Source organism: Pteronotus mesoamericanus, unplaced genomic scaffold, assembly GCF_021234165.1.
Source record: "Pteronotus mesoamericanus isolate MK-2021 breed Mesoamerican mustached bat unplaced genomic scaffold, CSHL_Meso_final scaffold_83, whole genome shotgun sequence".
NCBI classification, from domain to species: domain Eukaryota; kingdom Metazoa; phylum Chordata; class Mammalia; order Chiroptera; family Mormoopidae; genus Pteronotus; species Pteronotus mesoamericanus.
In genome coordinates, this window is record NW_026555328.1 from 949178 (window position 1) to 974997 (window position 25820).

The 25820-nt window shown below is 52.8% G+C and overlaps 2 protein-coding genes across 2 annotated transcripts; one reads left to right on the forward strand and one right to left on the reverse strand.

Annotated features, from left to right (window-relative positions):
- Positions 1-66: 66 nt before the first annotated feature.
- On the reverse strand, positions 67-7875 carry TMEM109 (transmembrane protein 109). Its single transcript, XM_054563648.1, has 4 exons — positions 7707-7875; positions 3142-3385; positions 2130-2232; positions 67-1654 (listed from the first exon to the last, which is right to left on the reverse strand). The coding sequence occupies exons 2-4, from the start codon at positions 3376-3378 to the stop codon at positions 1263-1265; spliced, it is 732 nt and encodes a 243-aa protein (XP_054419623.1). The 5' UTR covers positions 3379-3385; positions 7707-7875; the 3' UTR covers positions 67-1262.
- Positions 7876-12587: 4712 nt separating this feature from the next.
- Positions 12588-22574, forward strand: PRPF19 (pre-mRNA processing factor 19). Its single transcript, XM_054563743.1, has 16 exons — positions 12588-12818; positions 14810-14959; positions 15137-15213; positions 15846-15987; positions 16070-16143; positions 16267-16329; positions 17216-17257; positions 17388-17462; positions 17799-17874; positions 18035-18144; positions 19362-19517; positions 19715-19784; positions 19986-20071; positions 20374-20544; positions 20682-20787; positions 22410-22574. The coding sequence occupies exons 1-16, from the start codon at positions 12800-12802 to the stop codon at positions 22505-22507; spliced, it is 1515 nt and encodes a 504-aa protein (XP_054419718.1). The 5' UTR covers positions 12588-12799; the 3' UTR covers positions 22508-22574.
- Positions 22575-25820: the final 3246 nt, after the last annotated feature.

The following is a 25820-nucleotide window of genomic DNA, read 5'->3' on the forward strand; positions in this document are numbered from 1 at the left end:
GGTGAAATCAGAGCCATCCAGACTTCGAGTAATACATGTTACACGGAACAAGATAATAAAATAGCGAGCACTTTATTTAAAACCAACCAAGCGCTGATAAAAAATATATATCACTGCAGCTGTGGTTCCACATGAGACCTTAACGGTAAGAACTGGGCATTTATTCACTCTTCGTGTCACGAGGGTCCCGTGCAGGGCCTGGCGGAGAAGGGTGGACGCCCACCTGCACCAGAGCCTCTAAGGAAGGCGGAGAGCCCTGGTGGAGTGGGGTTGGCAGGCTCCCCCTGCTCCCTGCAGAGCATGTGATGGGAAAGGGCTGTGGGGCCATCTCTGGTGTATCTGCTCCGTGATCCGCCCAGGCCACTGGAGTGGGCCCTGACCAGCGACTCCTTGGGGGCAGTGAGTGGCGACAGAGATGGAGACCTGCCTGGAGCTTAGCAGACAAGGAGAGTCCTCCTTTCTCCTCAGGTCCCTGAAGTCCCCACAGGGGACCGGAGGCCACGGCACCGGCACCGTCCTCCATGCAAGCACAGCCTATGAAGCGTCATCTTTTGCTCCGACTGAAGGGGAATCGGGATCCTGAGAGGAACCTCTTCTTGACACAAAGCAACCACAGCATGCTTTCCTACGCACAGTGCGGCGGCGGGCAAGCAGAGGGCCCACTGCCTCGGATTAAGGCACTTGTAACAGACTCAATGTACATCTCGTCCCCAGCCCCATGGGGGAACACCCCCGCTTCTCTTCCCCTCAAGTCCCATGTACCCTGCCTCTTTCCCATGCTGGGCAATAAAGGGGACAGGAGCAGGCCTTGAGGGAGTGGTTTGATTGGAGCACAGGACTGGAAGGAGACAAACAGGAAGGGAGCTGGAACTTGGCAGAGGAGGGGCAAGAGAAGGACAGGAGAGCAAGAGCAGCAGCAGGAAGGCAAGGCAAGGCAGCGGCAGAGTCACAGGCGGCCAGTGGTAGTGATGTTTGCTGAGGACAGATGCAAAAGCTGGGGGTGGGGGGTTGCTCCCCAAGCTACCCTGGCTGAGACAGGCAGGGAGCAGAGGAAGGGGTAAGAGAACCAACCAACCCCAGACAGAGGACCAGCACGGGAATGGTCTTCCTCCCTCTCAGCTAGGGGCCTGGTGCAGAGGTCAAGGTTCTGAGCGCTCAGAGACAGGGCAAGAGAGGGGCAGGGGGCTGGAAGGAGGTCCAGCGACCCAGAGAAGCAGCTCAGCTCTTTGGTATGATGAAGGTGGCCTTGTTGGGCGTCCTTCTCACTCCTCTTCCACACCGCGGGTCCCCTTGGCCACTCGCCTCTGCCGCCAGCGCATCTCTTCCACCTGGCGCTCCAGCGCCCGAATCTTGGCCTCCAGCTGGGCCCCCGAGGCCCGGCTGCCAGTGAGCCGGCTCAGCAAAGCGTAGAGGGTCAACAAGGCCAGGAGGAGCAAGGCCCTGGTGGAAGGGTCGGGCACCGACCTCACCAGGGCCACAAAGCCGACCAAGAAGAGGACAAGCTTCAGGCCCCCCAGGATCCGCCCCAACAAGGTCAGCAGCAAGCCAAGGAGCAGGGACAGAAGCCAATAGATTATCAGGGCCGCCCCTCCCCACAGCAGGAGGGTCTGGACCTGGCTGGGGCTGAGCTTCAGGCCCTGGGTGAGGTTATCTCCTGAAAGGACAAGAGCCACAGAATTAGCCAACCTGGAGTAATGAGGGGCGGGTAGGGGAGGGGAGAGTTAAACCGCAAAGAATGGGAGGATTTAAACCACCCCCACCGCCCTCCCCAAAGGAAATGAAAACGCTTCCCCACAGGGTCACAGAGATGTGAGCCTGAATCCCTCAGCCCTGGTTCCTGCCAGCTGTGGGTAGATTTCATCCCTGGGTTGAGCCTGTTTCATCTACAGCATGGGAGTAATTCTGTGGGCTATGAGATACTATGGCTTAGCATGATGCTTCTCCTGACACGAAGCTAACGCCTGGCAGGTGGTGGCAGTTTTTGGCCTGCTCTTATGCTGGCCTCTGGGGAAAACTGGGAGGCGTCAGGAGGCTGGGGAACTGTTTAGACCCTGAAAAGGGTCTAACGCCCACAAACAGGAAGGGATGGGCTAAGCTCCAGCTGGCCTAGCCAGTTGGCCGCCACTCACCATCTAGTCCCAAGGCATTCAGCAGCTGCGCGGAGATCCCAGACAGAGCGAAGAAGCCCACAGAGATGGCGGAGGAGATGGCCCCCATCACCTGAGACGTGGTCTGTGGAAAGAGCGATGCTGAGATGAATCCATAATTAATGAGGCCCTTCTCCTCCCAGCCTCTCCACCGCTGCACAGGCAAGGCCCGGCAGGAACGTCTCCCACCTGCTTCTCAGCCAGAGGTTTGCCTGCTTGGGCTGGGCTGGGGGTCCCTTCCACACTGCACAGGGATGGACTGCAGACCAGGCCACTTCTCCTTCCTGAACTGGAACCCAGGACATCTGGGCCCTAATTCAACTGATTTGCTTGAACACTCTGCTGGAGGTAGCAGGTGTGTGTGGGCGGGGGAATCATCAAATCCCTGTTGTAGTCATCCTGTAAAACTGGGGTCCCCCTAGGCCTCCCAGAGAATCATGAAGGTGTGTGCAGTGACAGCTGTAAAGGGCTAGGATGTCCAGTGAAAAAGCAGTCAGTCAGCTCTACTGTATTATGGGTGTTATAAATGGCCCTCTCAGCCGTTTAGTACCATCTATCAAAAGTACGCAACGCCGTGTTTGGGACGCCATTAGGTAGAAGAGTCAGCCCTGCTTTTAGCCTTGAGTCAGCCCTACCCCAGCCTCTACCGGCAAAGACATGATAGTTGGCCAACTTAAGACTTTACATCAAATGTAGACCAAAGTCAGGCTGTGTAGTCACCCAGTGACAAGGGTGTGTAAAAATAGCTCATTTCCCAGCCTTTCTGGCAAGGAGGGACAGGAACAAGGGAAAGATGGGGGTGGCGCTAAGGGCCTTAGGGTAGAATTTAAACAATAGGAGTGCAAACTGTCTGCTTCTCTTTGTAGAATTTGGCGCTCTCTGCACCAGGGAGTATGGCACACAGAAGATGTAGAGCCAAGATGGGGTAGCCACGAACATCTCCTCCTTTGTTTTTCTCAGTGCATGTAGTCACAGCAGGGACCACATTCCTTACCTCAGAAACCAGGTGCATGTTCTCTGGCCCAACCCAGGCATCCAGCGTTCTCCGCACAGACCGCCCTATCTGGCTCAAGAGATCAGCCGGGACCTCCTTCTTCTGATGGCCGGGTTGCGTAAAGTCTCGAGGGGACTCGGACGATGCTGAGTGGAGGAGGATGAGGGCCACGAGGATCATCAGGATGACTTTAAACAGATGCTTGCCTGATGGCCAAGTGTTACTTGAACCTGCCATTCTGGGTCTGTAGGGAGAGAGGCACAGGGTGAGTAGAGAGCCAGAATGGCGTAGAAGCCCACCGTCTCAGCCATGGCCTGCCCCAGCACCCTCCTCCACCCCTACCCTGTCAGTTGAGAAAGGCAGAATTGGGACTTCCCAACTTAAGCTGGGCACAACCACCGGATTCGCAGATTCCTCTTTCCCATTCTTTACTACTTGCACATTCATTAACCTGTGAGGATTACTCAATGCCTTAGGGTGGAGGGGAAGATCTCTCTAATGCTTACTCCAGTTCTAAAAATCTGAAGGCCTGGCCCTGGCCAGGTAGCTCCGTTGGTTAGAACGTCGTCCCGACATGCCAAGGCTGCCAGTTCAATCTCCGGTCAGGGCACATAGAAGCAACCAGTGAATGCATAAATAAGTGCAACAACAAGTTGATGTTTCTTTCTCTCTCTCTCTCTCTCTCTCTCTCTCTCATCAATAAATTTTTAAAAAAATTTTAAAGGCTGACAAAAATCTGAAGGCCTGAAGGAAAGAGAGCAGATCTCAATGGTGGCTGCCCATGGGGACACGTGGGAGCTTCACAAAGGACTGATTCCACTGTTCCGCACCCCGTGGTTCTGATGTCACTGTCGCGATGTAGCCTCGGCTTAGAAAGAAAAAGCTCCCCAGGTGATTCCACTGTGCAAAGCTGAGACCCACAGACTCAGAAGGAACTCAACTCTCCAGCCCCGTATGTAGGCAAAAGGTTATAAAGCACCACTTTTTAGGAAAGATATTATTAATAAAAAGCTAACCATGCACCGCCTATCTCATTTAATCCTCATAACAGCCCGTCATGTAGATACTGTCATTATCCCCCATTTCACTGATGGAGAAACCGAGGTGGGATAAGAAGCAAGTGGAAAGACTAGGATTTGAATCCAGGAGCGCCTCACATCAGACCCTTTGTACACGCTCCGCTGCCAGATAGTCTCCAGTGTAAGTCTCAGAAGTGATTTAGAAAGTCACGCAATAGAGTCTCCGTGAGGTAAAAGAAATTTGGCATCTATCAATCACCTCCATGAATTACTGGTGACAATTCACTTAACCACTTGGTATTTTGTGCTCTGATCTCGTCTATGACATGATACTATGCCACAGACAAGTTAAGACCCGACAAGTACCAACTTGTTGAAGCAGGTGAGGATCAGCCAAGAAATGTTTGCAATCCCAACTTCTCTTTGCGACCATGCTTGAAAAATGTCAAATGGCCCCGCAAATACCCTCTTCTCTTCCAGGCTGAGAAAATGAACCTGTAGCTTCTATGATTCAGACCTCATGATCAGAAGCTAAGTCATACCCCTGAGGTAGGAGCAGCCAGGCGCTTGAAGTTTCTGCAGCTACCAGGGCACTCCGAGAGCTGGCCAGAAATCAGAGCCATCAGGATGGAGGAGAGGGAAGAGAGCTTGTTCAAGGAAGGGGTATTTATAAAAAATATCGCATTCAGGCACTTTCTGGCCCTGGAGCAGCTGCTCTAAGTCTCCCTGGAGACCTGTAGGATCAAGCAGGGCTGGAAAACATGCAATTCATGTGGAACAACCCCGGGCTGGAAAGCCACCTACTCTTTTTGGCACAAATCAAGAACCAGATGGTTCCTGCCTACCAGTGGTCGGAGATGAGGAAGGCACAGGTCAGTTTCTGAGCGATCTGGGTCAGAGCCACACCGGGGACTTAAAGAGCGGGGCTTGCTATGTTGGGTTGGATTCTACATCCAAGGACCTCCACCAGCAGGAATCGGAGGCTGCCTCCTCCATTCTAGAAGGTCAAGGTGATATGAGCTGCTCCCCACGTGGCAGCCTGCTGAGTTCTGCACTAGTGGCCACCGGACCCAGTTGAGGGGAGCTGGGGGACCTTGAAATAAACCGTCCCCAACGGGGCCGGCATTGCCCTGCCAGCTGACCTTGTGACGTGCACTAGAAACCTAATCTAACAGAACTGTGGAGTGTGCCCTCTGCAAATAAGAGTGCAGATTACTGCCTGGCCCGTTTCTTCGAATTGTTTTCTTTAACAGAAGCCTTTTTCTTCCACATTAATCCCAGGCAGCAAGAATCTGACCCATCACCATTACACCTCCTCACTTCAGCCCCAGCCAATCAAACACTTTTACTAAAAAGACGCCATGATCAAGAGCAGAAGCAGTCTTGAGCTCTGTGGGAAAGTGCGTCTTAAGTGTCTTCACCTCCTGTAATGCTTAGCCTCAAAGAGCAGGCCCTCAACAATAACAAACTGTGTGTGTGTGTGTTACAACATAACATATAGTGTGTTGTTTATAATTTACAAAGTGCTTATTATTTCACTATTTCATTTAACTCTTAGAACAATCTTATAAGACATTGCTACTTGCCACATTTTACTCAGAAAACGATGGCTTAAAAAGGTCAAGTGACTTGGTCCAGTTCACACAGCAGAACTGGGCTTGACTCCAGAAACCAGATTCTAAATCTTGCCCTTTGGCTCAGTCCATACCCCCACACTGGCTCCATAAGACATGGTCCCTGCCCTCAAGGCAATTACAGTTCTCCCCAATACCAACAAGTTCAAAGTGAGAGGACATCCAGGCTCCCAGCACGAGACTGCACACCAGGAGACGACCTACCTGCTGGGCTCACAGGGCATGGTTTTGTATCAAGAGGTAGGAGGACAGCAAACAGTTGGGACTAGACCTTCCAACTCTGGTTCGGGCAGCTGCAATATGGCTCTGGCAGGGCAGGGGAACCCCAGCTGAGTGTGGAGAACTGCTTCCTTTAACTGTGGTAGTGAGACGGCACTATATGTTTAGGTGTGGTTTGCTAAGAGAGTGGGGTGGAGCGCTCCACACATCCCATGCCAAAGCTCCTTCCCCTGCTTAGTTTCCTTTCACTGCATGAATCACAACGTGGCGGGGGCGGGGGGTGGGGGCAGCTGTCTTAGTGCCCTCTGCTGGCCCTGATTTCCCCTTCACTGCTCAGAGCTGCCCCTATGGAGCAGTGATTCTGAACTCTGACCATCAGGGTGCCCCCACACCAGGGCCAGCTACCTCAGACTCTCCCAGAGAGGGCTCATACTTTTGTTTTCAGAGCTCCCAGGGATTTCTGATGCATAACCACAATCAGTAATACAGGGGAAAGTATACTCTAGGCAAAGCCCTGAAAGGGTAGCAGTGGACAAAGGACCCTCTCAAGTTTCGTTCCAGGCTCAATCTGCCATAAAATTAGAAGCCACTACTTTATGCCTATTACTTTATCTGAGTTTCAGTCTCCTCAAATGTGAAATGGGGTTAAGCAGGGTTAAGAGTTACTGCAAGTTAACATGTTTCTGCTAGAACTTTGTACACTGTAAACACTGAAAGAAACGTTGCAGCACACAAATTGCCAGTATACCACTCATTACTTTGTAGCAGGGTTTAGCAGTTTATATACCTGCTTCCCCCTTTAGACCCGGAGCACCTCCTGGTCAGACTTGACAGCTAACTCTTCTTGGAATCCCCAGCATCTACCATAGAATGATGACTAATACATGCTTGCTAAATGAACATTAGAAGCCCCCCAAGAAGCCATGAGGGTAGGAACGGAGAGCCCTGGAGAGGAGGGGAGATGGTCTTATTTTAAAGTTGATCTAAATTTGCAGCGGCCACCCAAGGAGGGCAGCTGTGTTGAAAGAAAGCTCTTAGACCGGGCGAAGCTGCCACTGCGGGGAATGAAGTCAGCGTCATGGCAGGTGGGGGCAGCCCCCGCTAACCCCCTGACAGCTGCTTCCCAGCAACTGTTTGGGGGCAGGGCGACAGGCCAAGGGGCAGCTTCCCAGCCGAATAAGCCCTCTCCAGAGCCCAGCCTCCAGGAGACAGGGTGTCAGTGGCATGCGCTATTTCGAACAGCGTGTCCCCTGCCAAGCCCTTGCTGGGTGGCGACTCTGGCAAGGGATCCGGCGCGGCCCCATGGGTTCGGAGTACCCCAAAGGGCTCGGAGCGAGGCCGCAGGAGGCTGGGACATAAGGTGGGGGTCGCGGGCGAGATGCCCAGCGCTGGCCTCTTTCTCCGCCCTGACCGCCTCCGCTCCATCGCGTAGCCGCACCTCCCCAAGACTTCTGAGCACTGCTCCGAACCCTTAGCTCCCGGAAAAAAAGTGCCTCCTGTTACCTAGTAACGACGCCCCCTGTTGCATAGCAACGAGGATCCGGGTCCCCAATTGCAGTTCCCGCCGCGCGACGTCGGACCCCTCCCCAGTCGAGCTTGCCCGGTCTCGCGACTCCACCCCGGCCCCGCCTAGTGTGACTGCAGCCTCGTCGGCCGGGCCTGTCCCTGAGCTCCGGTTTCGGTTCGCACTCACCAGCCTTCGGCCACTGCTGCCCTTCACGTGCGACTTCGCTAAAACGCGCCACCAAATCCGCGCCTAAATCCCCGGGTGGTGTTTTTTCGTCTGCGCACGCGCAAGGCGGAATACTCCCTGGTGCGGGCCGCTGCCCTCCGTGCCCAAACTGGGTGCGATATTGCGCATGCGCCCTACACTTGATTCCCGCCCCTCCCCCCGCCCTCCCGCCCCATCCCGCCCCCTCCCGCCAAGCTTTCCCACTGGGAGAATAGGGCGATTGGAAGCCCGAGCTGGGAACGGAAGTCTCTGGCTGGAAGGGAGAAAGCTGTGACCATATCTGGCCTGCAAAGTGGGTAAACTGGATCTTTGAATTCGGTGTCGAGGCCTATCCGCCTCTCCAGCCCCTAGGCATATCGGGCAATGTAGTCTTTCAGCTTCGTAGTGCCTCCTGGGCATTGTTCTAACGGAGGGGCGCTCAAGAGCCCTTGGTACTTTGAGAAACTTTTCGCGCTAAAAAGACACAAAGGGAAGAGGTGTTGGAGCAGTTAGAACCTCATAACGCTGGGGAAATGCATCCGCTCTCTGAGAGAGCAGTTCCACACCCGAACTCTGCAGATGGCTCCCAAATGTTCATTCGATTGTACAGAAGGAAAGGAACCAATTCCTATACCCCATTTCTGCAAAAAACGGGCAGCATTTGGCGGGGCAGGAATTTGGAATGAGGTGATTCCTTGCCTGCTTTGTAATTTTGGGCACGTCGGTTCATCTCTGTGAGCCTCAGTTGTTTCTACTATAAAAACACTTCATAGTAGGCGTGGGGGATTCAAGGAAGTAAGAGACTGTACTTTTTTTTTTTTTAATCCAAGTTGCTCTGAATTTTTTTAATCCTCTACACTGGCTGCCCTGGAAAAGCTCCCCTTTGATGTTAAAGAAGTTCCTGAAACTCAACACTCTAAAATGGGACCCTTTCCACCCCTACCCTCCCACCTGAATCAGCCTTCTAATTCTGTCTTCTTCGCAGACTGTATGCAGAGGAGTAATAAGTAGTCTGTCACCTCTTCCAGTTGTTTCTTTCCTTCTGATGCTTGTCAGCGCTTCTGTCTTGCTCTGGACCCTCATCACTTCGCATCCCCCTCCCCTTCCAGGCTGCCTTTTATTTTTTCTTAAGTATGTATTTTTTAAACTTTTTTTTGTGGAAAATTTTATTTATCCATTTTTAGAGAGGGAAAGGGAGGGAGAAAGAAGCAGCAATGTGTCGTTGCCTCTCAAGCGCCCCCTACCGGTGACCAGCCGGCAACCCGGGCAAGGGCCGCAACCAGAATAGAACAGAGGCGACCCTTTGGTTCGCAGTCCTGCACTAGATCCACGGAGCCACACCAGTCAGGTGTCAGCCTTTCTATCATTTGCAACTTTACCCTTGCTTGTGAGATTGTTTCTGATTTGTAGGACCACCAATCTCAGGTCACAGACTTTCCTGTGGAAGAAATGTCACTTTCTCCCCTCATGACTAGTTAATTTCAACTCTTTTCAACTCTCTTTTCCATCGGGGTGATACAAATGATCTCTGTCAGTTCAGGGGTTTTCCCACCCTTGATTTTCATGCTGTACACGCCTTCTGGAAAATTAACATAGTGCCACAGGAGGGAGAGGGGAAGGATTCGTCTAATCCTCAGTGTCAGTTGTTTGAGCTGCATTATCCTGCCTAATTCTCTGTCATGTGGAATGAACTCAGAGTCTGGAGGCTTTGCTAGAAATAAATGATAAAGATTAATTAAAGGGCCTTAGAGTTTGCAAACTGGGAACATAGCTAAGCCAAAACCCCAAAAGAAGAAAGAATAGTTAATAGTTCTTATAGTAAGAAGTACGTTCTTGAGAAATAGCAGTCCTACGTTCTTAGCCCTATGATTGATCCAGATGATTATCAGTCCGATGTCATGCAGTCTGCATGATGGATGCCAAATGGTCCAGAAAAAGAAGATGCGTGCCAGGAGGTCTGGTCACATCAGCGGCCTGGATATGTGAGTCCTTCAAGGCATACTCAGAGGATTACCTGGAGTTCTTGTCTATTTCCAGATGTATATCCAGGCATTGACACAGGACTGGAAGGTTCAAAAAGTTGAAGTTCCCAGGCTAGTTAGAACGAGAATGGAGTCTTTTGTCATACCTCAACCTTCATAATGTTAATAATTTTGGCAGTTAGAGTGACTCTATTTTATATAGTCCCTGTCTTTACTCTTTCTGCAGTCACTTGTTCACACAGTTTGCCACTAAATCTACCCAGGAAATGGAGCTTCTTTTATATTATTGGCCAATGGAGTAGGGCATCGAGTTCCTTCCTCAGAGACCCACCAACAGCTATCATATATCCCCTCCCTACCATGTCTGCCTTCCCAACCTAGGTAATCTGTATCTCCTCTGTGGAGAGGTTGAGATTGGGGGAGGTAGGGAGGACTCAGGTCAAGCTCTTACCTGAAATATTTTCTCCGAAGTCAAATGCCCAGAATCCTTTCTGTTCCCTGAGGGGCTGGCTTTTGAAACTCAAAAGCCTTGAAAGGACTCCCCTTTTCTTCCATTCTTCTATCACAGCCATAAGCTCCTCAGTAGAGGGACTCCTCCTCTAGTTTCACTCACAATGGTATCCCCAATGCTTAGTACAGTGCCTGACTGGCACACAGTGGGTTCCCAATAAAGATTTGTCCAATGAGTTACTAGGTCTCTCTCCCTTTACTCTGTTCCTCTCCAACCCATCCAGTTAAACATCTTCCAGAGGAATCTTCTGGAAGTGTGGTTATTCCTCCACAGCTCAACTGCTGTTCCACTGCCAACCCAAAAAAAGCCTAACCACCTCTGGTTCAAGGCCCAAACTAAAAGGATGCATTTTATTTTCTACCACATCCAGGTACTTAAGATACCTGGCTTGTCGGGCAGCCTGTCATTCAACCAACAAGTTATGAAGTTCCTGCTGTGTGTCAGGCACCGTGTTGGACTGAGAAACAGTGGCCAGGACAACTATGGTTCTTGCCATTGCAGAGCTTACATTCTAATGGAGAATCCAGACACCAAACAGAATACTTGCAAACAGTTCAATGGTCATCGTTATCCAGAGTGGCTCAGAGGAGAATTACAGGATGCTGTGGGGGCTAAACTTCAGTTAGGGGACAAGAAAAAGTCTCCAGAGGAAGCATCATTTAAGGTGAGATTGAAATTTACTTGGAAGGTATAAGAGGAGAAGGGAAGGAGGGAGGGAGTTGAGGAAAGTGTTCCAGGTGAAAGTCCTGGAACCAGCCAGAGTGGGTAAGTTTGAGAACTTGAAAGGCCAGTGCAGCTGGAGAGAAGAGGTGAGATTGGGAAGGTCAGTGTGCGCTAAATGGTGCAGGACTTGGGGGAAAAGATTCCTCTGCAGATCTCAAAAAAACAAACAAACAAAAAAAAGTTACCTCTTCAGAGACGCCCTCCTTGCTTAAAGTAGCCCATCCTTATGATCCACATCTCCTGTCCCCTTTACTCGGATTTGTCTTATTCTTAGCACTTACCACTCTGGGATTTTCTCATGTGCTGATTGTCAAGGTGTCTACTGGTTCCCCTGCCCTGCTACCTCAGAATTTAAGCTCCAAGAAAGCAGAAACCTCGTCTTTCTTGTTCACCATTTTTACCTCCAGTTATCACAAAGGAAGCACCCAATCAATATTTATTGAATGAATGAAAAGCGTGGAGGGTAGTGAAAATGATCTTTCATTGAAAGCAGATCACTGACTGTTTGTTGGGAAGTGGATTAGAAGCAAGGCCAATTAGGATGCTATTTTATTGGTGCAGGGGAAAGATGATAGTAGTTTGGACTATCTTGCTTGGCTTTTGGGATAATGATAACAAATACGAATATTTACATTGTACTTAACTATGCATCAAGTTTAGTTTAAAGCACTTTTAAAATATTAAGTCCTCATCTCAACGCTATGAGTTAGTTCAAACTTTATTATTACTGCCATCTTTCACACTTTTATTATCAGATGAGGAAATTAGGTAGAGAAGTTCACAGTTTACTAGCTGGGTGGAGCTGGGATTAGACCACACGCAAGCTGACTTCAAAGTCCATGCACTTGGCAACTCTGCCGTACTATCCTTCATACCTGCAACTTTTATTCTTCTCTCCAAGCCTTTGCTTGTGCTGTTCCTCCTCTTGGGATGCTCTCTGTTCTCTTCTATCTGAATTTGGCCACCTGTCAAAGTCAGGATCACAACTCTTCAGTGAAAAAGACTTCACTGAACACACCTGTCTGTCCTGCTGCTTGCTCAGTCTGGATCCCTTATAGCCCACACCACATGTTGTGTACATGATTTCTGGGAGTATCTTATTTTATAGATATCCACAAAAAATTCTACACGATCTGAGTTGGAAGAGACCCAGAAGTCATGGAGGAAAGAGGCAGAGGAGCCGAAGACTTGCCCAAGATTGTAGAGAGAATTGGTAGTAGAGGCAGAACCAGAACGGTTTCTTGGCCAGCGTTAGTTTCTCAGTTCATCTGCATCCGCGCATTCTTCACCGGGTCACCTAACGGCGTCTCTCAAAGAGTAGCCCGAGAAACACCTCAGAATCACGTGGAGCACTCACGAAAAATGCAGGCTCGCTAAGGCGGACCTCAGGAATATGCATTGTACCAAGTTCATTAGGAAATTCTCGCGCACATCAACAGTTTGCAAGACTGCGGTCCCATGGCCCAGCGTGCACAGGTCTCAAAAATGCTGCTGAATGGCATTGGCTTTCAAGTCCCACCGCATCATGGGAAATGTAGTTCCGGATCTCTTCTTCCCAGGCCTTGGGGAGCACTCTACGGAAGGAGCCGCGTTGGTCCGGAAATAGCCGAATTCTCTGGCGGCCCTTTCCTGCCCGGTTGCATTCTGGGAAAGGGCAGTTTCCGTTGGGTGCTAGAGTCTAAGGCGCGCGACCCGCCGCAGTCCCACGTGAAGGGCTGCACGATCTTCGCTCGGCGGGGCATCTCCCCGCTCGCCGCGGAGCGTCCCGGAAGCAGCGGGGAACAAGAACTGACCCGCGGCAGCTCCGAAGCTAATCCTGGAGCCCGGTGTGTGGCGCCTCGGAGCACAGCGACGGCGCCATGTCCCTAATCTGCTCTAGTGAGTATCGGCTGCGGCCGATCGCGGGTCGCAGGAGGCCGGAGAGCCGAGCGGGAGGATCTGCAGGCCGCTGCTGCGGCGGGGCAGGGCCGGAGGTGAAAACGGGGCTCCCGGGAAGCAGGGCAGCGGCTTGTCAGGACGAGGGTCGTTCCTCCCCAGTGCGGGATGCATTTGCGCAGCGCTTTGCAGTTTACGTAACGCCTCAAGTTTATTGTCGCGACACCACCGAGGCCAAGCCACCTGGTTTACGCAGTGGAAATTGAGGCCTGAACAGAGGGAGCTGGTGTGGGGAAGCCAGCTCTGATGTAGCTATCAGGATACCCAGCGCTGGTGCAGGATCCGCCGCCGATAGGCTTGGTGACCTGGTGCTCGGCTCTGGGCATCAGTTCCCCTGTAAAATGAGAGCATTGCACTGGGTGTTGTTAGAGATCCCGCTCGGGTAGCAGAGCTTCTGCAATTTGCGTAGGTCACACAGTGAGTTAGAGGCGGTGACGGGGCTGGAAGCCAGGTCTCTATTTCCCAGACTCACCCTGCACGGCTGATGGAAACAGCGTACATTTATAAAGCCCTTACTGGTTTACAGTGCGTTCCAGGTCTGTGGCATCATTTTATCCTCGCAAGAATCCTCCAAAGCGGAAGTAAAGGTCCTTTTTTTCAGATGAGGATGTACGGTTCAGGGAGAGTACATCTTATCTAATGCTGCACAGTTAAGTAGCAGACCTGGGGGATGGGGCTATGTTCTCTGATCCCGAATCCATGCTTTTTTCAGGCTTGTACCGTCTTCCCTTTTGGTGTTTTATTGTGGCCTGACAATGTTTTCCATTCTCATTGTTTCATCAGGTTACTAGTTTCTCATCCCTTTCTCTGTTTGCTTCCTAACTCTTCAAGCCCTTTACTCTTAGAATCTCTCACTACCTCCAAAAACAGGGAGGGAGGGAGGAAGGAAGAGCAGTGATGACTAGAAAAAGGAACACTTCACACTGAGGAAGTCACGGTTTGCAGGGTATTTTCATGTTTGTTGTTTCTTTTCGGTGTTCAGGAAGCTTTCCCACATCCCCGGCACTGTCCTCCCTCTCATTCGCTCATCTGGCAGATGTTTACCAAGTGCCTGCTGGGCAGCTGCGCTGTCTGAGACCAGCTGCGACCTCTGTCCTCAGGGGGTGCGCAGACTACTTAGACGTGTGAACGATAACTCTGCTGCGGTGATTGTGAGGATGAGTTAATCTTTGGAAAGTGTTTACAGGTGTGCTTGCTTGGTAACTAGTAAACAGCATGTAAATGATTTGTATTATAGCACTTAATGCATTGCTTTGTCATTTCTTTGTCTGAGAATCCATCAGGGTGTAGACCAGGGAATTTCAGCTGGCGTACTGCAAGAATTTTAAAAAACATGCAATATCTGACTGTTTCATCAGGGATAGTGACCTCTTTGCCCTTAGATTGTCAGATAAAAATATAACAGCAGCGAACACAACAATAGCTGTCTGGTGTGAATGAATCAAAATTCTACCTATTTTTTTTGTCAGATCGGCAAAAAATATAATACAGCTCTTGCTGTGCTGTTGAATTTTAGTAATGAGTTTGTGTGTGCCATGAGATGAAAAAGGTTGAAAATCACTGCTCTAGACTGAGGTTTGAGTGGCTTTGTGTGTTGCTCCATGTCCTGGATATAATGGTGCCCAAGCATCTTTGTTCAAAATGAGATGGGCAGGGATGATTAACCGATGGGCTCTCTAGGTGCCTCGCACATTATAATTGTGCAGTAATTACTTGCTGGCTATCTGACTGTCGGGAAACTGGTGGAGATGCTAGTTACGTAGCTGGAAAGCATTCTGGGGACAGTACAAAACTGGCCTGGCGTCACTTCTTGATTCCTGTTAGTTGAGTGTGGGGACACACGATCTTGTTGGGACGAGCAGCAGATGAGGTATCCCCTTGGCCCAAGGTCCCTTTCACCACCCCAAGTTCACTGGCCTACCTTTTCTCCGCAGTCTCCAATGAAGTGCCAGAGCACCCGTGTGTGTCCCCCGTCTCTAATCATGTCTACGAGCGGCGGCTCATTGAGAAGTATATTGCAGAGAATGGCACAGACCCCATCAACAACCAGCCTCTGTCCGAGGAGCAGCTCATCGACATCAAAGGTGCCTAGAGGCTGGCCTCGGGCCAGGACCGGGTTAGCTCAGAGCCTGGGAGTGCCGGAGGCGGTGCCAGTGCCCTGGAGGAAGAGATGATGGCTTGTTAGTGAAAGCTGACGGGGAGGAGAGTGGCGGAGAAGCCTGGGGTATGGTTCCTCACGCCCACTTTCCCTCTCTTGGCAGTTGCTCACCCCATCCGGCCCAAGCCTCCCTCAGCCACCAGCATCCCAGCCATTCTGAAAGCCTTACAGGATGAGTGGGTGAGTCCCTGAAAAAGAATCGACGTTTTCCCCACTTGAAGACATCACTGGACTAGGACTTGGGGGCGGGGCAGGATGATCATGGGGGAGGAGCCTGGTTGCTGCAGTCACACAGGTATGGGCTCCGAGCTTAGCTCCACTGCCATGTGACCTTAGGCAAGTTGCTCATATTCAAGTTCTAGTTTTCCTGACTCTACAATATAGATTAGTGCCTCCCAGGGTTTGGGGAGAATTAAAGTACACATTTCATGTCATTAGGGGCTTGTTTCCTCTATGGGTGTATCCTCAGCACAAAGAGCAACACCCGGCAGATAGTAGGCGCTCTAAAATTTGAAGGAATGAATCCATCTTGAGGAAGCACCTGGCACAGTGCCTGGTGCAATAAGGGCAGTTGGTAAATAGCAGCAGCATTGTTTTTCCTTCTTTGTGAGCGAAGGCATGCCGTCTGAGGTTTGCTGGGGAGTCAGTGAAGGAGGGGGTGGGAAGGAGCTGGCTCCCGCTTCTGTCTTTGCCCTTTGGGTCATGGATAGTGGTCCAGGCCGTGGGGTGGAGGCAATGTCCTCTTTGCAAGGACCGAGTGCCGCTTGCTCCCGGCTCCTCCCCACCTCCTCATGGTGTTTTCCTCCTCCCAGGACGCGGTCATGCTACACAGCTTCACTCTGCGCCAGCAGCTGCAGACAACCCGCCAAGAGCTGTCCCATGCGCTGTACCAGCACGACGCTGCCTGCCGTGTCATTGCCCGTCTCACCAAGGAAGTCACCGCTGCCCGAGAAGGTGCAGCCTCTCCCCCTCACCCCCCACTTTGGGCTGGTCTTACTTCATCGAATCCCATTTCTAATACTGTCTCCTCTCTCAGCCCTGGCTACCCTGAAACCACAGGCCGGTCTCATTGTGCCCCAGGCTGTGCCAAGCTCACAGCCGAGTGTTGTGGTGAGTGTCGTCCCCTGTCCCCTTTTTGCCATCTGCCCTTTTGTTTGCCATAGCTCACGTGGCCCTCCTGTAAACGTCTTTGGCATTCCGTGCCTCCCTCACCTTCTCCTTTCTTCTCTTCAGGGTGCAGGCGAGCCAATGGATTTGGGCGAGCTGGTGGGAATGACCCCCGAGATTATCCAGAAGGTAGGTCACGCTCTTACTTGGCGAGAATGCTGATGGGCCCTCACTTTTCACTCTTGAGCGCCTTATGAATAAAAATCCCATCCATCTGGGGATAAGGTAGAGTCGTGCAGAGCACAGGCTCAGACCAGACTGTCTGGGTTGGTATTTCGATGTCACCATTTATAAGCTTTACGACCTTGGACTGAGTTAACCAGCCCTCTGTGTTCATTTCTCTTGTTTCTAAAAGGAGAATGAAAGTACCTACCATGTAGACTTACGGTAACTTAACAGACTAGATACTGATAAGTGCACCTTGTAGCTCTTCTGGTTATTGGGGTTCCTTGCAGATAGCAAAACACCTTGTTATGTGTTTTCATGTTTTTTTTTCCTCTGAGGGAGGCAGGGCAGGAATTAGCATTTTTATTTTATAGATGGAGAATGTGAGACTCAGTTCAAAGGCACTGCTCACAAGATGCACAGCTGGCCTGGTATCCAGCCCAGTGCTCTGTTACACTCACAGAGTCCTCCTTTGCAGGACTTGGTAGTTTGTGTCTTTACCACACAGTTCAGGTTGTCGCCTTGCCTCTCAGCTCTCATCTTAGTGGCATGCTCCTGGTCTGGGAGCTCTGCAGAACTGGCCCTCTCTTCACCTAGCCATTTGTCACCTCTGTGGCCTTGGGCAAGTGACGTCACTTCTCTAAGGCTCAGTTTCCTCCTCTGTGAAACAAGGTCATCAACACCCACCTCATAAGCTTGTAGTGAGAGTAGAAAGAGATCGTGTTTGTAAGCCTTTAGCACAGACCTCCACAGATAATGAGGTTTTGCTTATGTTACCGGGGTCTAGTGTACCCATGTCTTGACAAAATAACTTGTCTCACATTAAATATGTTTATTCTGTCTTCCCCAGCTTCAAGACAAGGCCACTGTGCTGACCACGGAGCGTAAGAAGGTGAGTCGTCTTCTGGAGCCGGGGGAGAGAGAGCTGGCCAGGTGGAGGCAGTTGACCCCTTAGGAAAGGGGGCTGGCTGAGCCCTGCACTCATGCCGCTTTTCTCGGGGGGTGCTTTTGCTCTTCCTCAGAGAGGGAAGACTGTGCCTGAGGAGCTCGTGAAGCCAGAAGAGCTCAGCAAGTACCGGCAGGTGGCCTCCCACGTGGTGAGTGGCCAGGTCCCCTCGATATCAGACACAGGGCCCTTCATGCTGTTTCTGCCCGGAGGCCAGCGCAGAGCGCGTTGGGCAGAGAGCTGTCCAGGGCCTCTGGCCCCATTTCCAGCCCTGGCTGCTGAGTTGTCAGGCCTTCTCTTCCTGCCCAGCTCTGGCTTTCCTGCAACGTGGTGAGGGAGGTACTGCATCCGGGCAGCAGGCCAGGTGCAGTGGATAAGGAACACAAGCCGCTCTTGTTCCCTGGGCTTGGGCTCGGGCTGGCCGTGGGGGAGTTGTGTGGTTTGTGGCCTGCCTTGGTTCAGCCGTGACTGGGTTTGGTGTGCACAGGGGTTGCACAGTGCCAGCATTCCCGGGATCCTCGCCCTGGACCTCTGCCCTTCCGACACCAACAAGATCCTCACTGGTGAGAGCGGGTCTGGCCCACAGGCTGGGGGGACAGGGAGCGCGGCAGGGAAGGTTCATGTTCCTGTCCTGTGTGTGGGCCAGGGGCAAAAGTACCTCCTTCTGCAAAGGGACCTGGAAGGGCTTGACTCATTTTTGGATCTCATGTGGGTCCTTTCCAGGTGGGGCGGATAAAAATGTTGTTGTCTTCGACAAGAGTTCTGAGCAAATCTTGGCCACCCTTAAAGGCCATACCAAGAAAGTCACCAGCGTGGTGTTTCACCCTTCCCAGGTAAGGAGTTCTCCTGGCCACCCTGCGTCCCTCATTCCTGAGCCCTGTTTCAGTGGTTTAGGGTCCCAGGACCCGTACCCACCCCCTGTTCTCCCCTTGGTAAAGTGAGGTAGGCCCAAGAAAGGGCTCTGACTCTAGAGTGACATTTAAGGATCTCTGTTTGGAGCCACGGGGTTCCCCTCTCCTCTGTAGGACTCAATAAAATGGGTCTTCAGACCAGGCAAGAGAAGAAATGTGTAGCTTCCAAAAGCATCTGCTTTTAAAGCAACTATTGAAATAGCTGATGTTAGGAAAAGGACAAAACCCTACTGTGTTTATAGTACAAACAGTAACAAAGCTCATCAAAATGTTGGCTCAGATCTGAACAAATGTGCCCACGGTCCTCGAGAGTCGGGGCTGAAAACTTGGCATTGGCTGTGGAAAGTGGGGTGTGTGCAAACAGACGGCAGGCAGCTGGTTTAGAGGGTCAGGGCAGCTCATGAGACCAGATAATGGCATTGTGGGGTGTGCAGTTGTAGGTCCGGGGCAGTTTGGGTTTGGGTCTGTGAAACAGCGGTTGGGCCCGTGCTTCTCGGTCAGCCTTTTCCCTGCACCATTAAGGAAATTACACACAGAAGAATAGCGGTGAATTTTTTATAAAAATAAGGTTTTTCAAATGAAAGCACTCCTTTCATAACTACTGAGTGTTAATATTTCTTTTACGATGGCATGTTGACAAAAGACGGAGGTTGGCTCTACCTTACAGTTCTTAATGTCCTGACAAGTAGGTAGTTAGTAACACTGTTTTCTCTCGTCCCAAATTTTTCTAAGAATCCTTAAGTGTGGGAGACACTGAACATGCCCTTGCAGCCCCCTCCAGACCCAATACTCTTCAGACCTGCGCCATCCCAGATAGTAGGCATTGGCTGCATGGGGTTATTTAAATAAAATAAGTAATTCAGTTCCCCAGTGGGACTGGCCCCGTCTCTCAAGGGGTAGGATAGTGCACTCTGGTGCAGTTATGCTTTTCACCACTAGATGGCGAGGCCTCCTCTCCAAGGCCAAATAGGGTTGGGTTTACCAATTTAATGTCATTTCTGGGTGGCCTTCCTGGGCATCGCTGGTGGGTGGGTGGTTCCAGGCAGGGCAGGGCTGACGGGAGAAGCAGTTTCAGTTCCTGCGAGACCATCACGGTCTGCCTCTTCTCTCTCTCACCGTCTGCCTCCGCCTCCCTCCAGGAGCTGGTGTTCTCCGCCTCCCCGGATGCCACTATCAGGATTTGGTCGGTCCCGAACGCCTCTTGTGTACAGGTTGTCCGGGCCCATGAGAGCGCTGTGACAGGACTCAGCCTCCACGCCACTGGCGACTATCTCCTGAGCTCCTCTGATGACCAGGTGTGGTCCCAGCCAGGACCCCGCAGGGACCTTGGACATGGTGGGAGGAGGGAACAGCTTACCGAGCCCAGCCAGTCCCCCAGGTCCCCGAGGAGAATGTTGCTCCTGCTGAGTGGAGCTAGGTTTGCCGAACTGGGGTCTCTGCTCCCTGAAGGGCCCCCACTTTCTCACTGGCCCCACCGTCTCTGTTTTTCTAGTACTGGGCTTTCTCTGACATCCAGACAGGGCGCGTGCTCACCAAGGTGACAGATGAGACCTCCGGCTGCTGTAAGCTCACCCTCTTCATTGGCTATTTATCATTTGTTTTTATGTTTTATCTGCTCATTTGTTCTTGTAAAAATACAAGTAGCTTCACCACCTGCATGGTGCTGGGCATGGTGGGGAATGTGAGGAAGGGGAAGCCGCCTTCTGCCGAGAACCGTCTCTCCCAGCGGGCCCTGACCGCAGGTCCCTCTCCCCTCTCCGCAGCTCTCACCTGTGCGCAGTTCCATCCTGATGGACTCATTTTTGGAACAGGGACCATGGACTCTCAGATCAAGATCTGGGACTTGAAGGTAGGACACGGCCGCCCCCACCAGAGCCCCAGGGTCGGAGCTGAGGACTGCCCAGTATGACCCCATGCTTAGGGCATCTAGCCCTGGGGTATCCGGCGGGGGAGCAACGGTGGCCCTGTGTGTGACGTGGTCAGGGTAGACTGGGGTCTTGGGCTGGGCCACCACCCGTGCTATTCCTGCTCGCCATCCTTCCCTCAAAGACGGGGGAGGACCTCTCTGAGGAGGGAGTTTGGTGGGCTCCATTTTCTCCCTCTCTCGGCCCATGGGTGACACCCAACCCCCGCCCCCCGCCCCGTCTGTAGGAGCGCACCAACGTGGCCAACTTCCCTGGCCACTCGGGCCCCATCACCAGCATTGCCTTCTCCGAGAACGGCTACTACCTGGCCACCGCGGCCGACGACTCCTCAGTCAAGCTCTGGGATCTGCGGAAGCTTAAGAACTTTAAGACGTTGCAGCTGGATAACAACTTTGAGGTGCGTCCCTCTCCCTCCCCCCACTCGGCTGCCTCCTCACTCGTCGATGCTCACCGAATTAATCTAACCTTCTCTTCATTCCCAGTTGCCCCCTATTTTCTGTTCCCCTTGTGTGACCTCTGTTCTGGCCCTGGCAGGTGAAGTCCCTGATCTTTGACCAGAGTGGAACCTACCTGGCCCTGGGGGGCACAGATGTCCAGATCTACATCTGCAAGCAGTGGACAGAGATTCTTCACTTCACAGGTAGAGGCTGGCCCTGGGATCCTGGGGCCTCTGGGTGCTCTGGCCCAGAGGCAAGCGGGGAAGCCTCACCGGGTTAGGCATTTCTAGGGTGGGCATTAACGTTCCTCAGCAGCCATTCATCACGGCCTGGGGCAGTGGAGGTCAGTGACGAAGAACATGAATGCAAGTCGGAGTGCATGGCTTTCCATGCCGGCTCTACCACTTCAGGCTGTGTGACAGAGGGCACGTTACTTAACCTCTCTGATAATAAATAGTACATACCCGTGAGGGCTGAGGTGAGGTTTAGATGAGTGTTAGAACCATGTCTGGCACATAAAAAGGATATGCCCTTGTTACCGTTCAGGGTTGTGTCCTAGTCCATTGTGGGATTAGAGCAGGGAGTACGAGAGGTGGGTCTTGCGCTAACAGAGTTTCTAGTCGGGTTAGGAAGGCAGGTATAAACGACTTCACGACAGTGACTTAACTGCAGTGGTAAGAGCTGAAGAAGAAAGACACAAAATGCCTAGACAGTGGGTAACAGGTTCTCCAGCCTCCTCAGAGCTGTATGGCCCTGGGTACGGGGCTTGCCCTTCCAGCGTTGTAGCTGCTCCATGTTTAAAATAGGCATGTAGGTACTGCTTTGCAGATTGTGCCAGCTGGTGGCGTGGAGCTGGCGTGCATGGTGACAGGGTGCCTGCTGCACAGTTGGGAGCTGAGTGGATGGCAGCTGCTGCTGTCTTTGTTGATACAGTTCTTGTCCCCATTAGTCGGTGGTGGGCAGGACACAAGGTGCTTCTCCACCTGCACATTCTCCTGAACCTGCTCAGTTGCGGTGTTTGCGAGGTGTCCAGGCCTAACTGTATGGCCCGTGGGTTTGAACCCTTCCCTGGGCCTGGTGTTTGATGTGGAGCTGAGGGGCTGGAGTGGCAGGCTGGAAGCCAGGGGGACTGTAGTGGGGAGCTGGTTGGCTCCAGGTGAGACCCTAAACTTGCCTGAAGGAAGTTGCACTGATGGTCATGAATGTCCGGAGCCCTGTGGGGAGCATTGCCAGCCTCTTCTGCCTGTGCCCCGGCCCTGCCCTGTGTTCAGGGCCCAGGTTCCCTAGAGTCAGAACCCCGGGAGCTAGAACAAGCCAGTGGGCTGTTCCAGTTACACGCAAGGCATTAGAACTAGATAGATCCCAACAAGCTGATAACTGAAGGTCAAACCAAACGGAAAACTCAGCTAAATTTTAAAAACAGCAAGTCGTGCGATGTGGCGAACTGGACTCTGCATGCGTCGTGGGTCAGCGCGCTCTGGCTAGCGCACAGGCAGCTCTGGCGCTCGAGCAGAATTGCAGTCGCCTCCAAAGCTTAGGTGAGGGGAACGGATAGTTCCCCATTCGCTCAGCCCACCCACAAACTCGAGTGCCTGCCGTGTGCATACACCAGGCACCTGGGAGGCCTGCAGGTGAGCGTCGTGCAGGTCAGACTAGAGCCCTGCCCTGGGGATCGTGCAGCCGAGGGGAGGACAGACAAGCAGTCACAGGCGATGTGGCAAGCGCTGGGGGCGGGGCTGGGCGGGTTGGACGCAAGTCGTCAGGGCCCTGCGCGCGCCCGAGGTGGGGAAAACCTCTCACCGGTGCCTCTTGTTTCTCTCCTCAGAGCATAGCGGCCTGACCACAGGGGTGGCCTTTGGGCACCACGCCAAGTTCATCGCTTCCACGGGCATGGACAGGAGCCTCAAGTTCTACAGCCTGTAGGCCCTGTCCCTCGCGACAGGAGCCGGGCCTCATCTCAGTGGTGGGGTAGAGTTAGGGCTGGGGTGGGGGGAGGAAGGGGAGAGACTGCTGGGGGGGGAGGGGGATCCATGGGGTGGGACGTTCACATCATTTCACTCTGGTCTCGGTGGTGACCCGAGAACCATGGCGGCCTGGACCACCCCCATCCGTGCAGCCTCCAGGCCTGACGGGAACAGACGGGGGCGGTAGCGCTGCCACCCTCTGAAGGCTCGGGGTCGGGACCCAGGCCTCGCCCCTCATTCGAGTCACTGAGGCGGTGGTGGCCATTCTGCGCCCACCTTGTTTCAGTTCCTGGGAGACGGGGACCGGCGGGGCCCAGGGAACTGTGAAGGGGACGGGCACAAGGGCTCATGCAGGATTTTGTAAGCAGTGATCTAGTTTCATTAAAAAAAGAAAACAACAAACCTGGCCGCCTCCCTGTGTGTGTGTGTCTCAGGAACCCCCGGTGCCAGGCAGTGGGCGGGAGGGGCACGACGGGGCACGGGCATCAGGAAGCCTGGCGGTCACTCCGACCCCCTGCCCCTTTTTTAAAATTGCACAATAGAACCCAAGGCAAACGAAAACAGATGTACAAGCTGACCGCCAGAATACCTGCATGTCCCTGCAGGCCTTGACGTGTTGCTCGTGCTGCCGCCGGCCACGGGCTGGCGGGCCGCGGGGCCTTTTCATGCTGGTGAGGAGCTGTGAGCACGTGAGCCGGGCTTCTTCGGCTGGAAGTGGCAGGAAACCTGTCCCAGCTGGTTCAAGTCAGAAGAGAGATTTTTTGTAACTCTGGCATTTGAAAATCCAAGTAGATCTGTTTCAAGGGGAGAGCCAGGAAGTGGTAATTAAAAAAGACCAGAAAACAAATGCACCACGTCAAGTGCAGTATGTGGCCGCTTTAGACAGGGCGGCCAGGAAGGGCCTTCTGAGGTGCGATAGTCCCGCTGAGGCCGGAGCCGGGGCTGAAAGGGATGAGGGGTGTTGCCAGCAGGGGGAGGGTCTGAGGCAGGAGTGTGTGGAGGGATAGGAAGGAGGCCAGCGTGGTGACCACCGGGTGGGTCTGGCTGGGGAGGTCCTCGGTGCCCCCGGTGAGGTGAGCAGCCCCAGTGCGGAGCTGGGACGGGACCCTGCCGGGAACAGGCTAAGAATGTGAACGGAGGGAGGGGGAGTCAGTGGCTCTACGTAAGGAAATGTGCCAAATGTACCGGGAAGGGGAGCAAAAACGTGGTACCTGGAGGGGGCTGTGGGTCAAATCGGGGTCCATATTGATGCAGCAGCAGACCTCCATGTGTGTTCTTGCTCGGTCCATGTTCCGTGGTCAAGTTGGGTTGGGCACGCCATGTCCCCCCTGGAGGGTCGGCGTGCTTAACAGCTAGTAAAACTGTTGAAAACTCCCACAGGAAAGAAATCACTTAACTATTTAACCCAGTTTCCTTAACCATTTGGCCTGGAAAGCCTTTATGTGTATCTGCAACCCCTATAATTGTCCACTGAACTCATGCCTCCTTCCCCGCAGTGCAGGGTAGAAGGTGGGTGCACGGACCCCAGACACAGACTCCAGCCTCGGACTCTGGCTGCGGCACCTGCTGTGGGACCTCGGGCAGATGATTTAACTTCTCTCTGGTCCAGTTTCTTCATGAGATGGGGGCAGGGGCGGATGTTGTACCTACTGTAAGGATTGAGTGAATTAGTACATGGGAAGTACTTAAAACTGACTGCTCATAATAAACACTACATGTATTTTAATTGCTACTGCTATTTCTATTACTAATTCTACTGCTACCACGAGTACCACTGCTACTTGTATTACTACTAAATTTTACCACTGCTAATCCTTCTGTCAACACTACTACTGCTTGTACTACTCTGCTGTCCCCGGAGCCTCCTTCCCCAGACAGGCTGACCCCAGGAAGCCTCTGGTGCCCATCCCTGCCTTGGCAGATGAGTGACCTCACTCGGCCCGCGGTGCGCATCTCTGGCGTAGCTGGCACCATGTTACCTGGGAGGCGTTTGTGCATTTGTCTCTCAACTAGGTTTTAACCTCGGGTGGGCCGGTGTCCTTGCTGTCATGCCCCCTTAGAGATTGGGCCTCGGGGCTCTGTCCAAAGCCCAGGCTGGGGTCTCTCCTTGGTAGGTAAGAGGAGGGGGACAATGACGGTTAGTCATTTCAACCGAAGTGGACTGGAGGCCTGTTGCCACCAGCCTGTCACAGCTCCAGGTTTTGGCTCAGCTCCCTTGTAGGTGACCCTGTTGGAAGTCAGTCTCAGTGGATTCTAAGGGGGCTCGCCTTTCTGGACCCATGTTGTCAGGCTAACAAGGTTAGTATTTAGGGCCCAGGAGCAGCCTGTAATCCTAAGTGTCTGAAGGGAGATGGGTTGGAGGTGAAATCAATGCTCATTGCATCCCAGGTGAACTTGAGCCCCGCGTCCCTCCGCTGGTGAAGGTGAGGGCATGGCTGCATTGTTGGCCTTGGTGCACTGGCCAAGGCGGCCACCTGGGGGCACTGTAGTCATACATGAGAACATGCCTGTCCCATAACTTTGGCCCCAGGGCTGGGCTCTCAGCACTTTAGAACAACCCTGCCACCTGGGCACTGTTCTTCCCATTTCACAGATGAGACCCGCTCTGAGTGCCTTGGCCTGCAGCCACCCAGCAAGTGCCAGAGCTGAGGTCTCAAGCTGCCTGGCTTCAGAGACCAAGCTGACTGCCCCATGATCACCTACGGCAGGAAAGGACACTCGAGTTTTCTAGGAGCATAGTGTTGTGGTTAAATGTGGACTCTGGGAGTCGGAGGCCCCGGTGTGAATCCCAGCTTGCAACGCTCTGCGACTCATGTCTCTGCCTGTTTCCACATCTGAGTTAGTGGTGCCCACTCCACGGAGCTGGTCTGGATCCGTGAGCTAGCACATGTGGACAGCACACGGGGGCCCCTGCTTCTGCCTGCACTGGCATCTGGGGACACCGCCGGGGGACAGGTGGCCATTTACTCTCCACACCGATGTCGTGGAGTTTTGGTCTGCCTCTGCCTTCCTCACTCATGAAGGCTCTGATGACATCAAGTGGCTGGAGTGAAATCCAGGCAGGGGTGGGCTGTACAGATGAACACAGCCCTGGGACCAGAGTTCCAATGGAGGAGCCACTGTCGGGGTGGGAGGCGGGGGTGGGTCGTGCCGCTGGTTTGAAAGTCAGGAAAGCCTGGGGAGAAGGGGACTCAGGCACACTGTGAAGAACTGGAAATTCACTAGGTGGACACAGCAGAGGAACAGAATAGGAGTGGCTGGTGGTGTAAGGG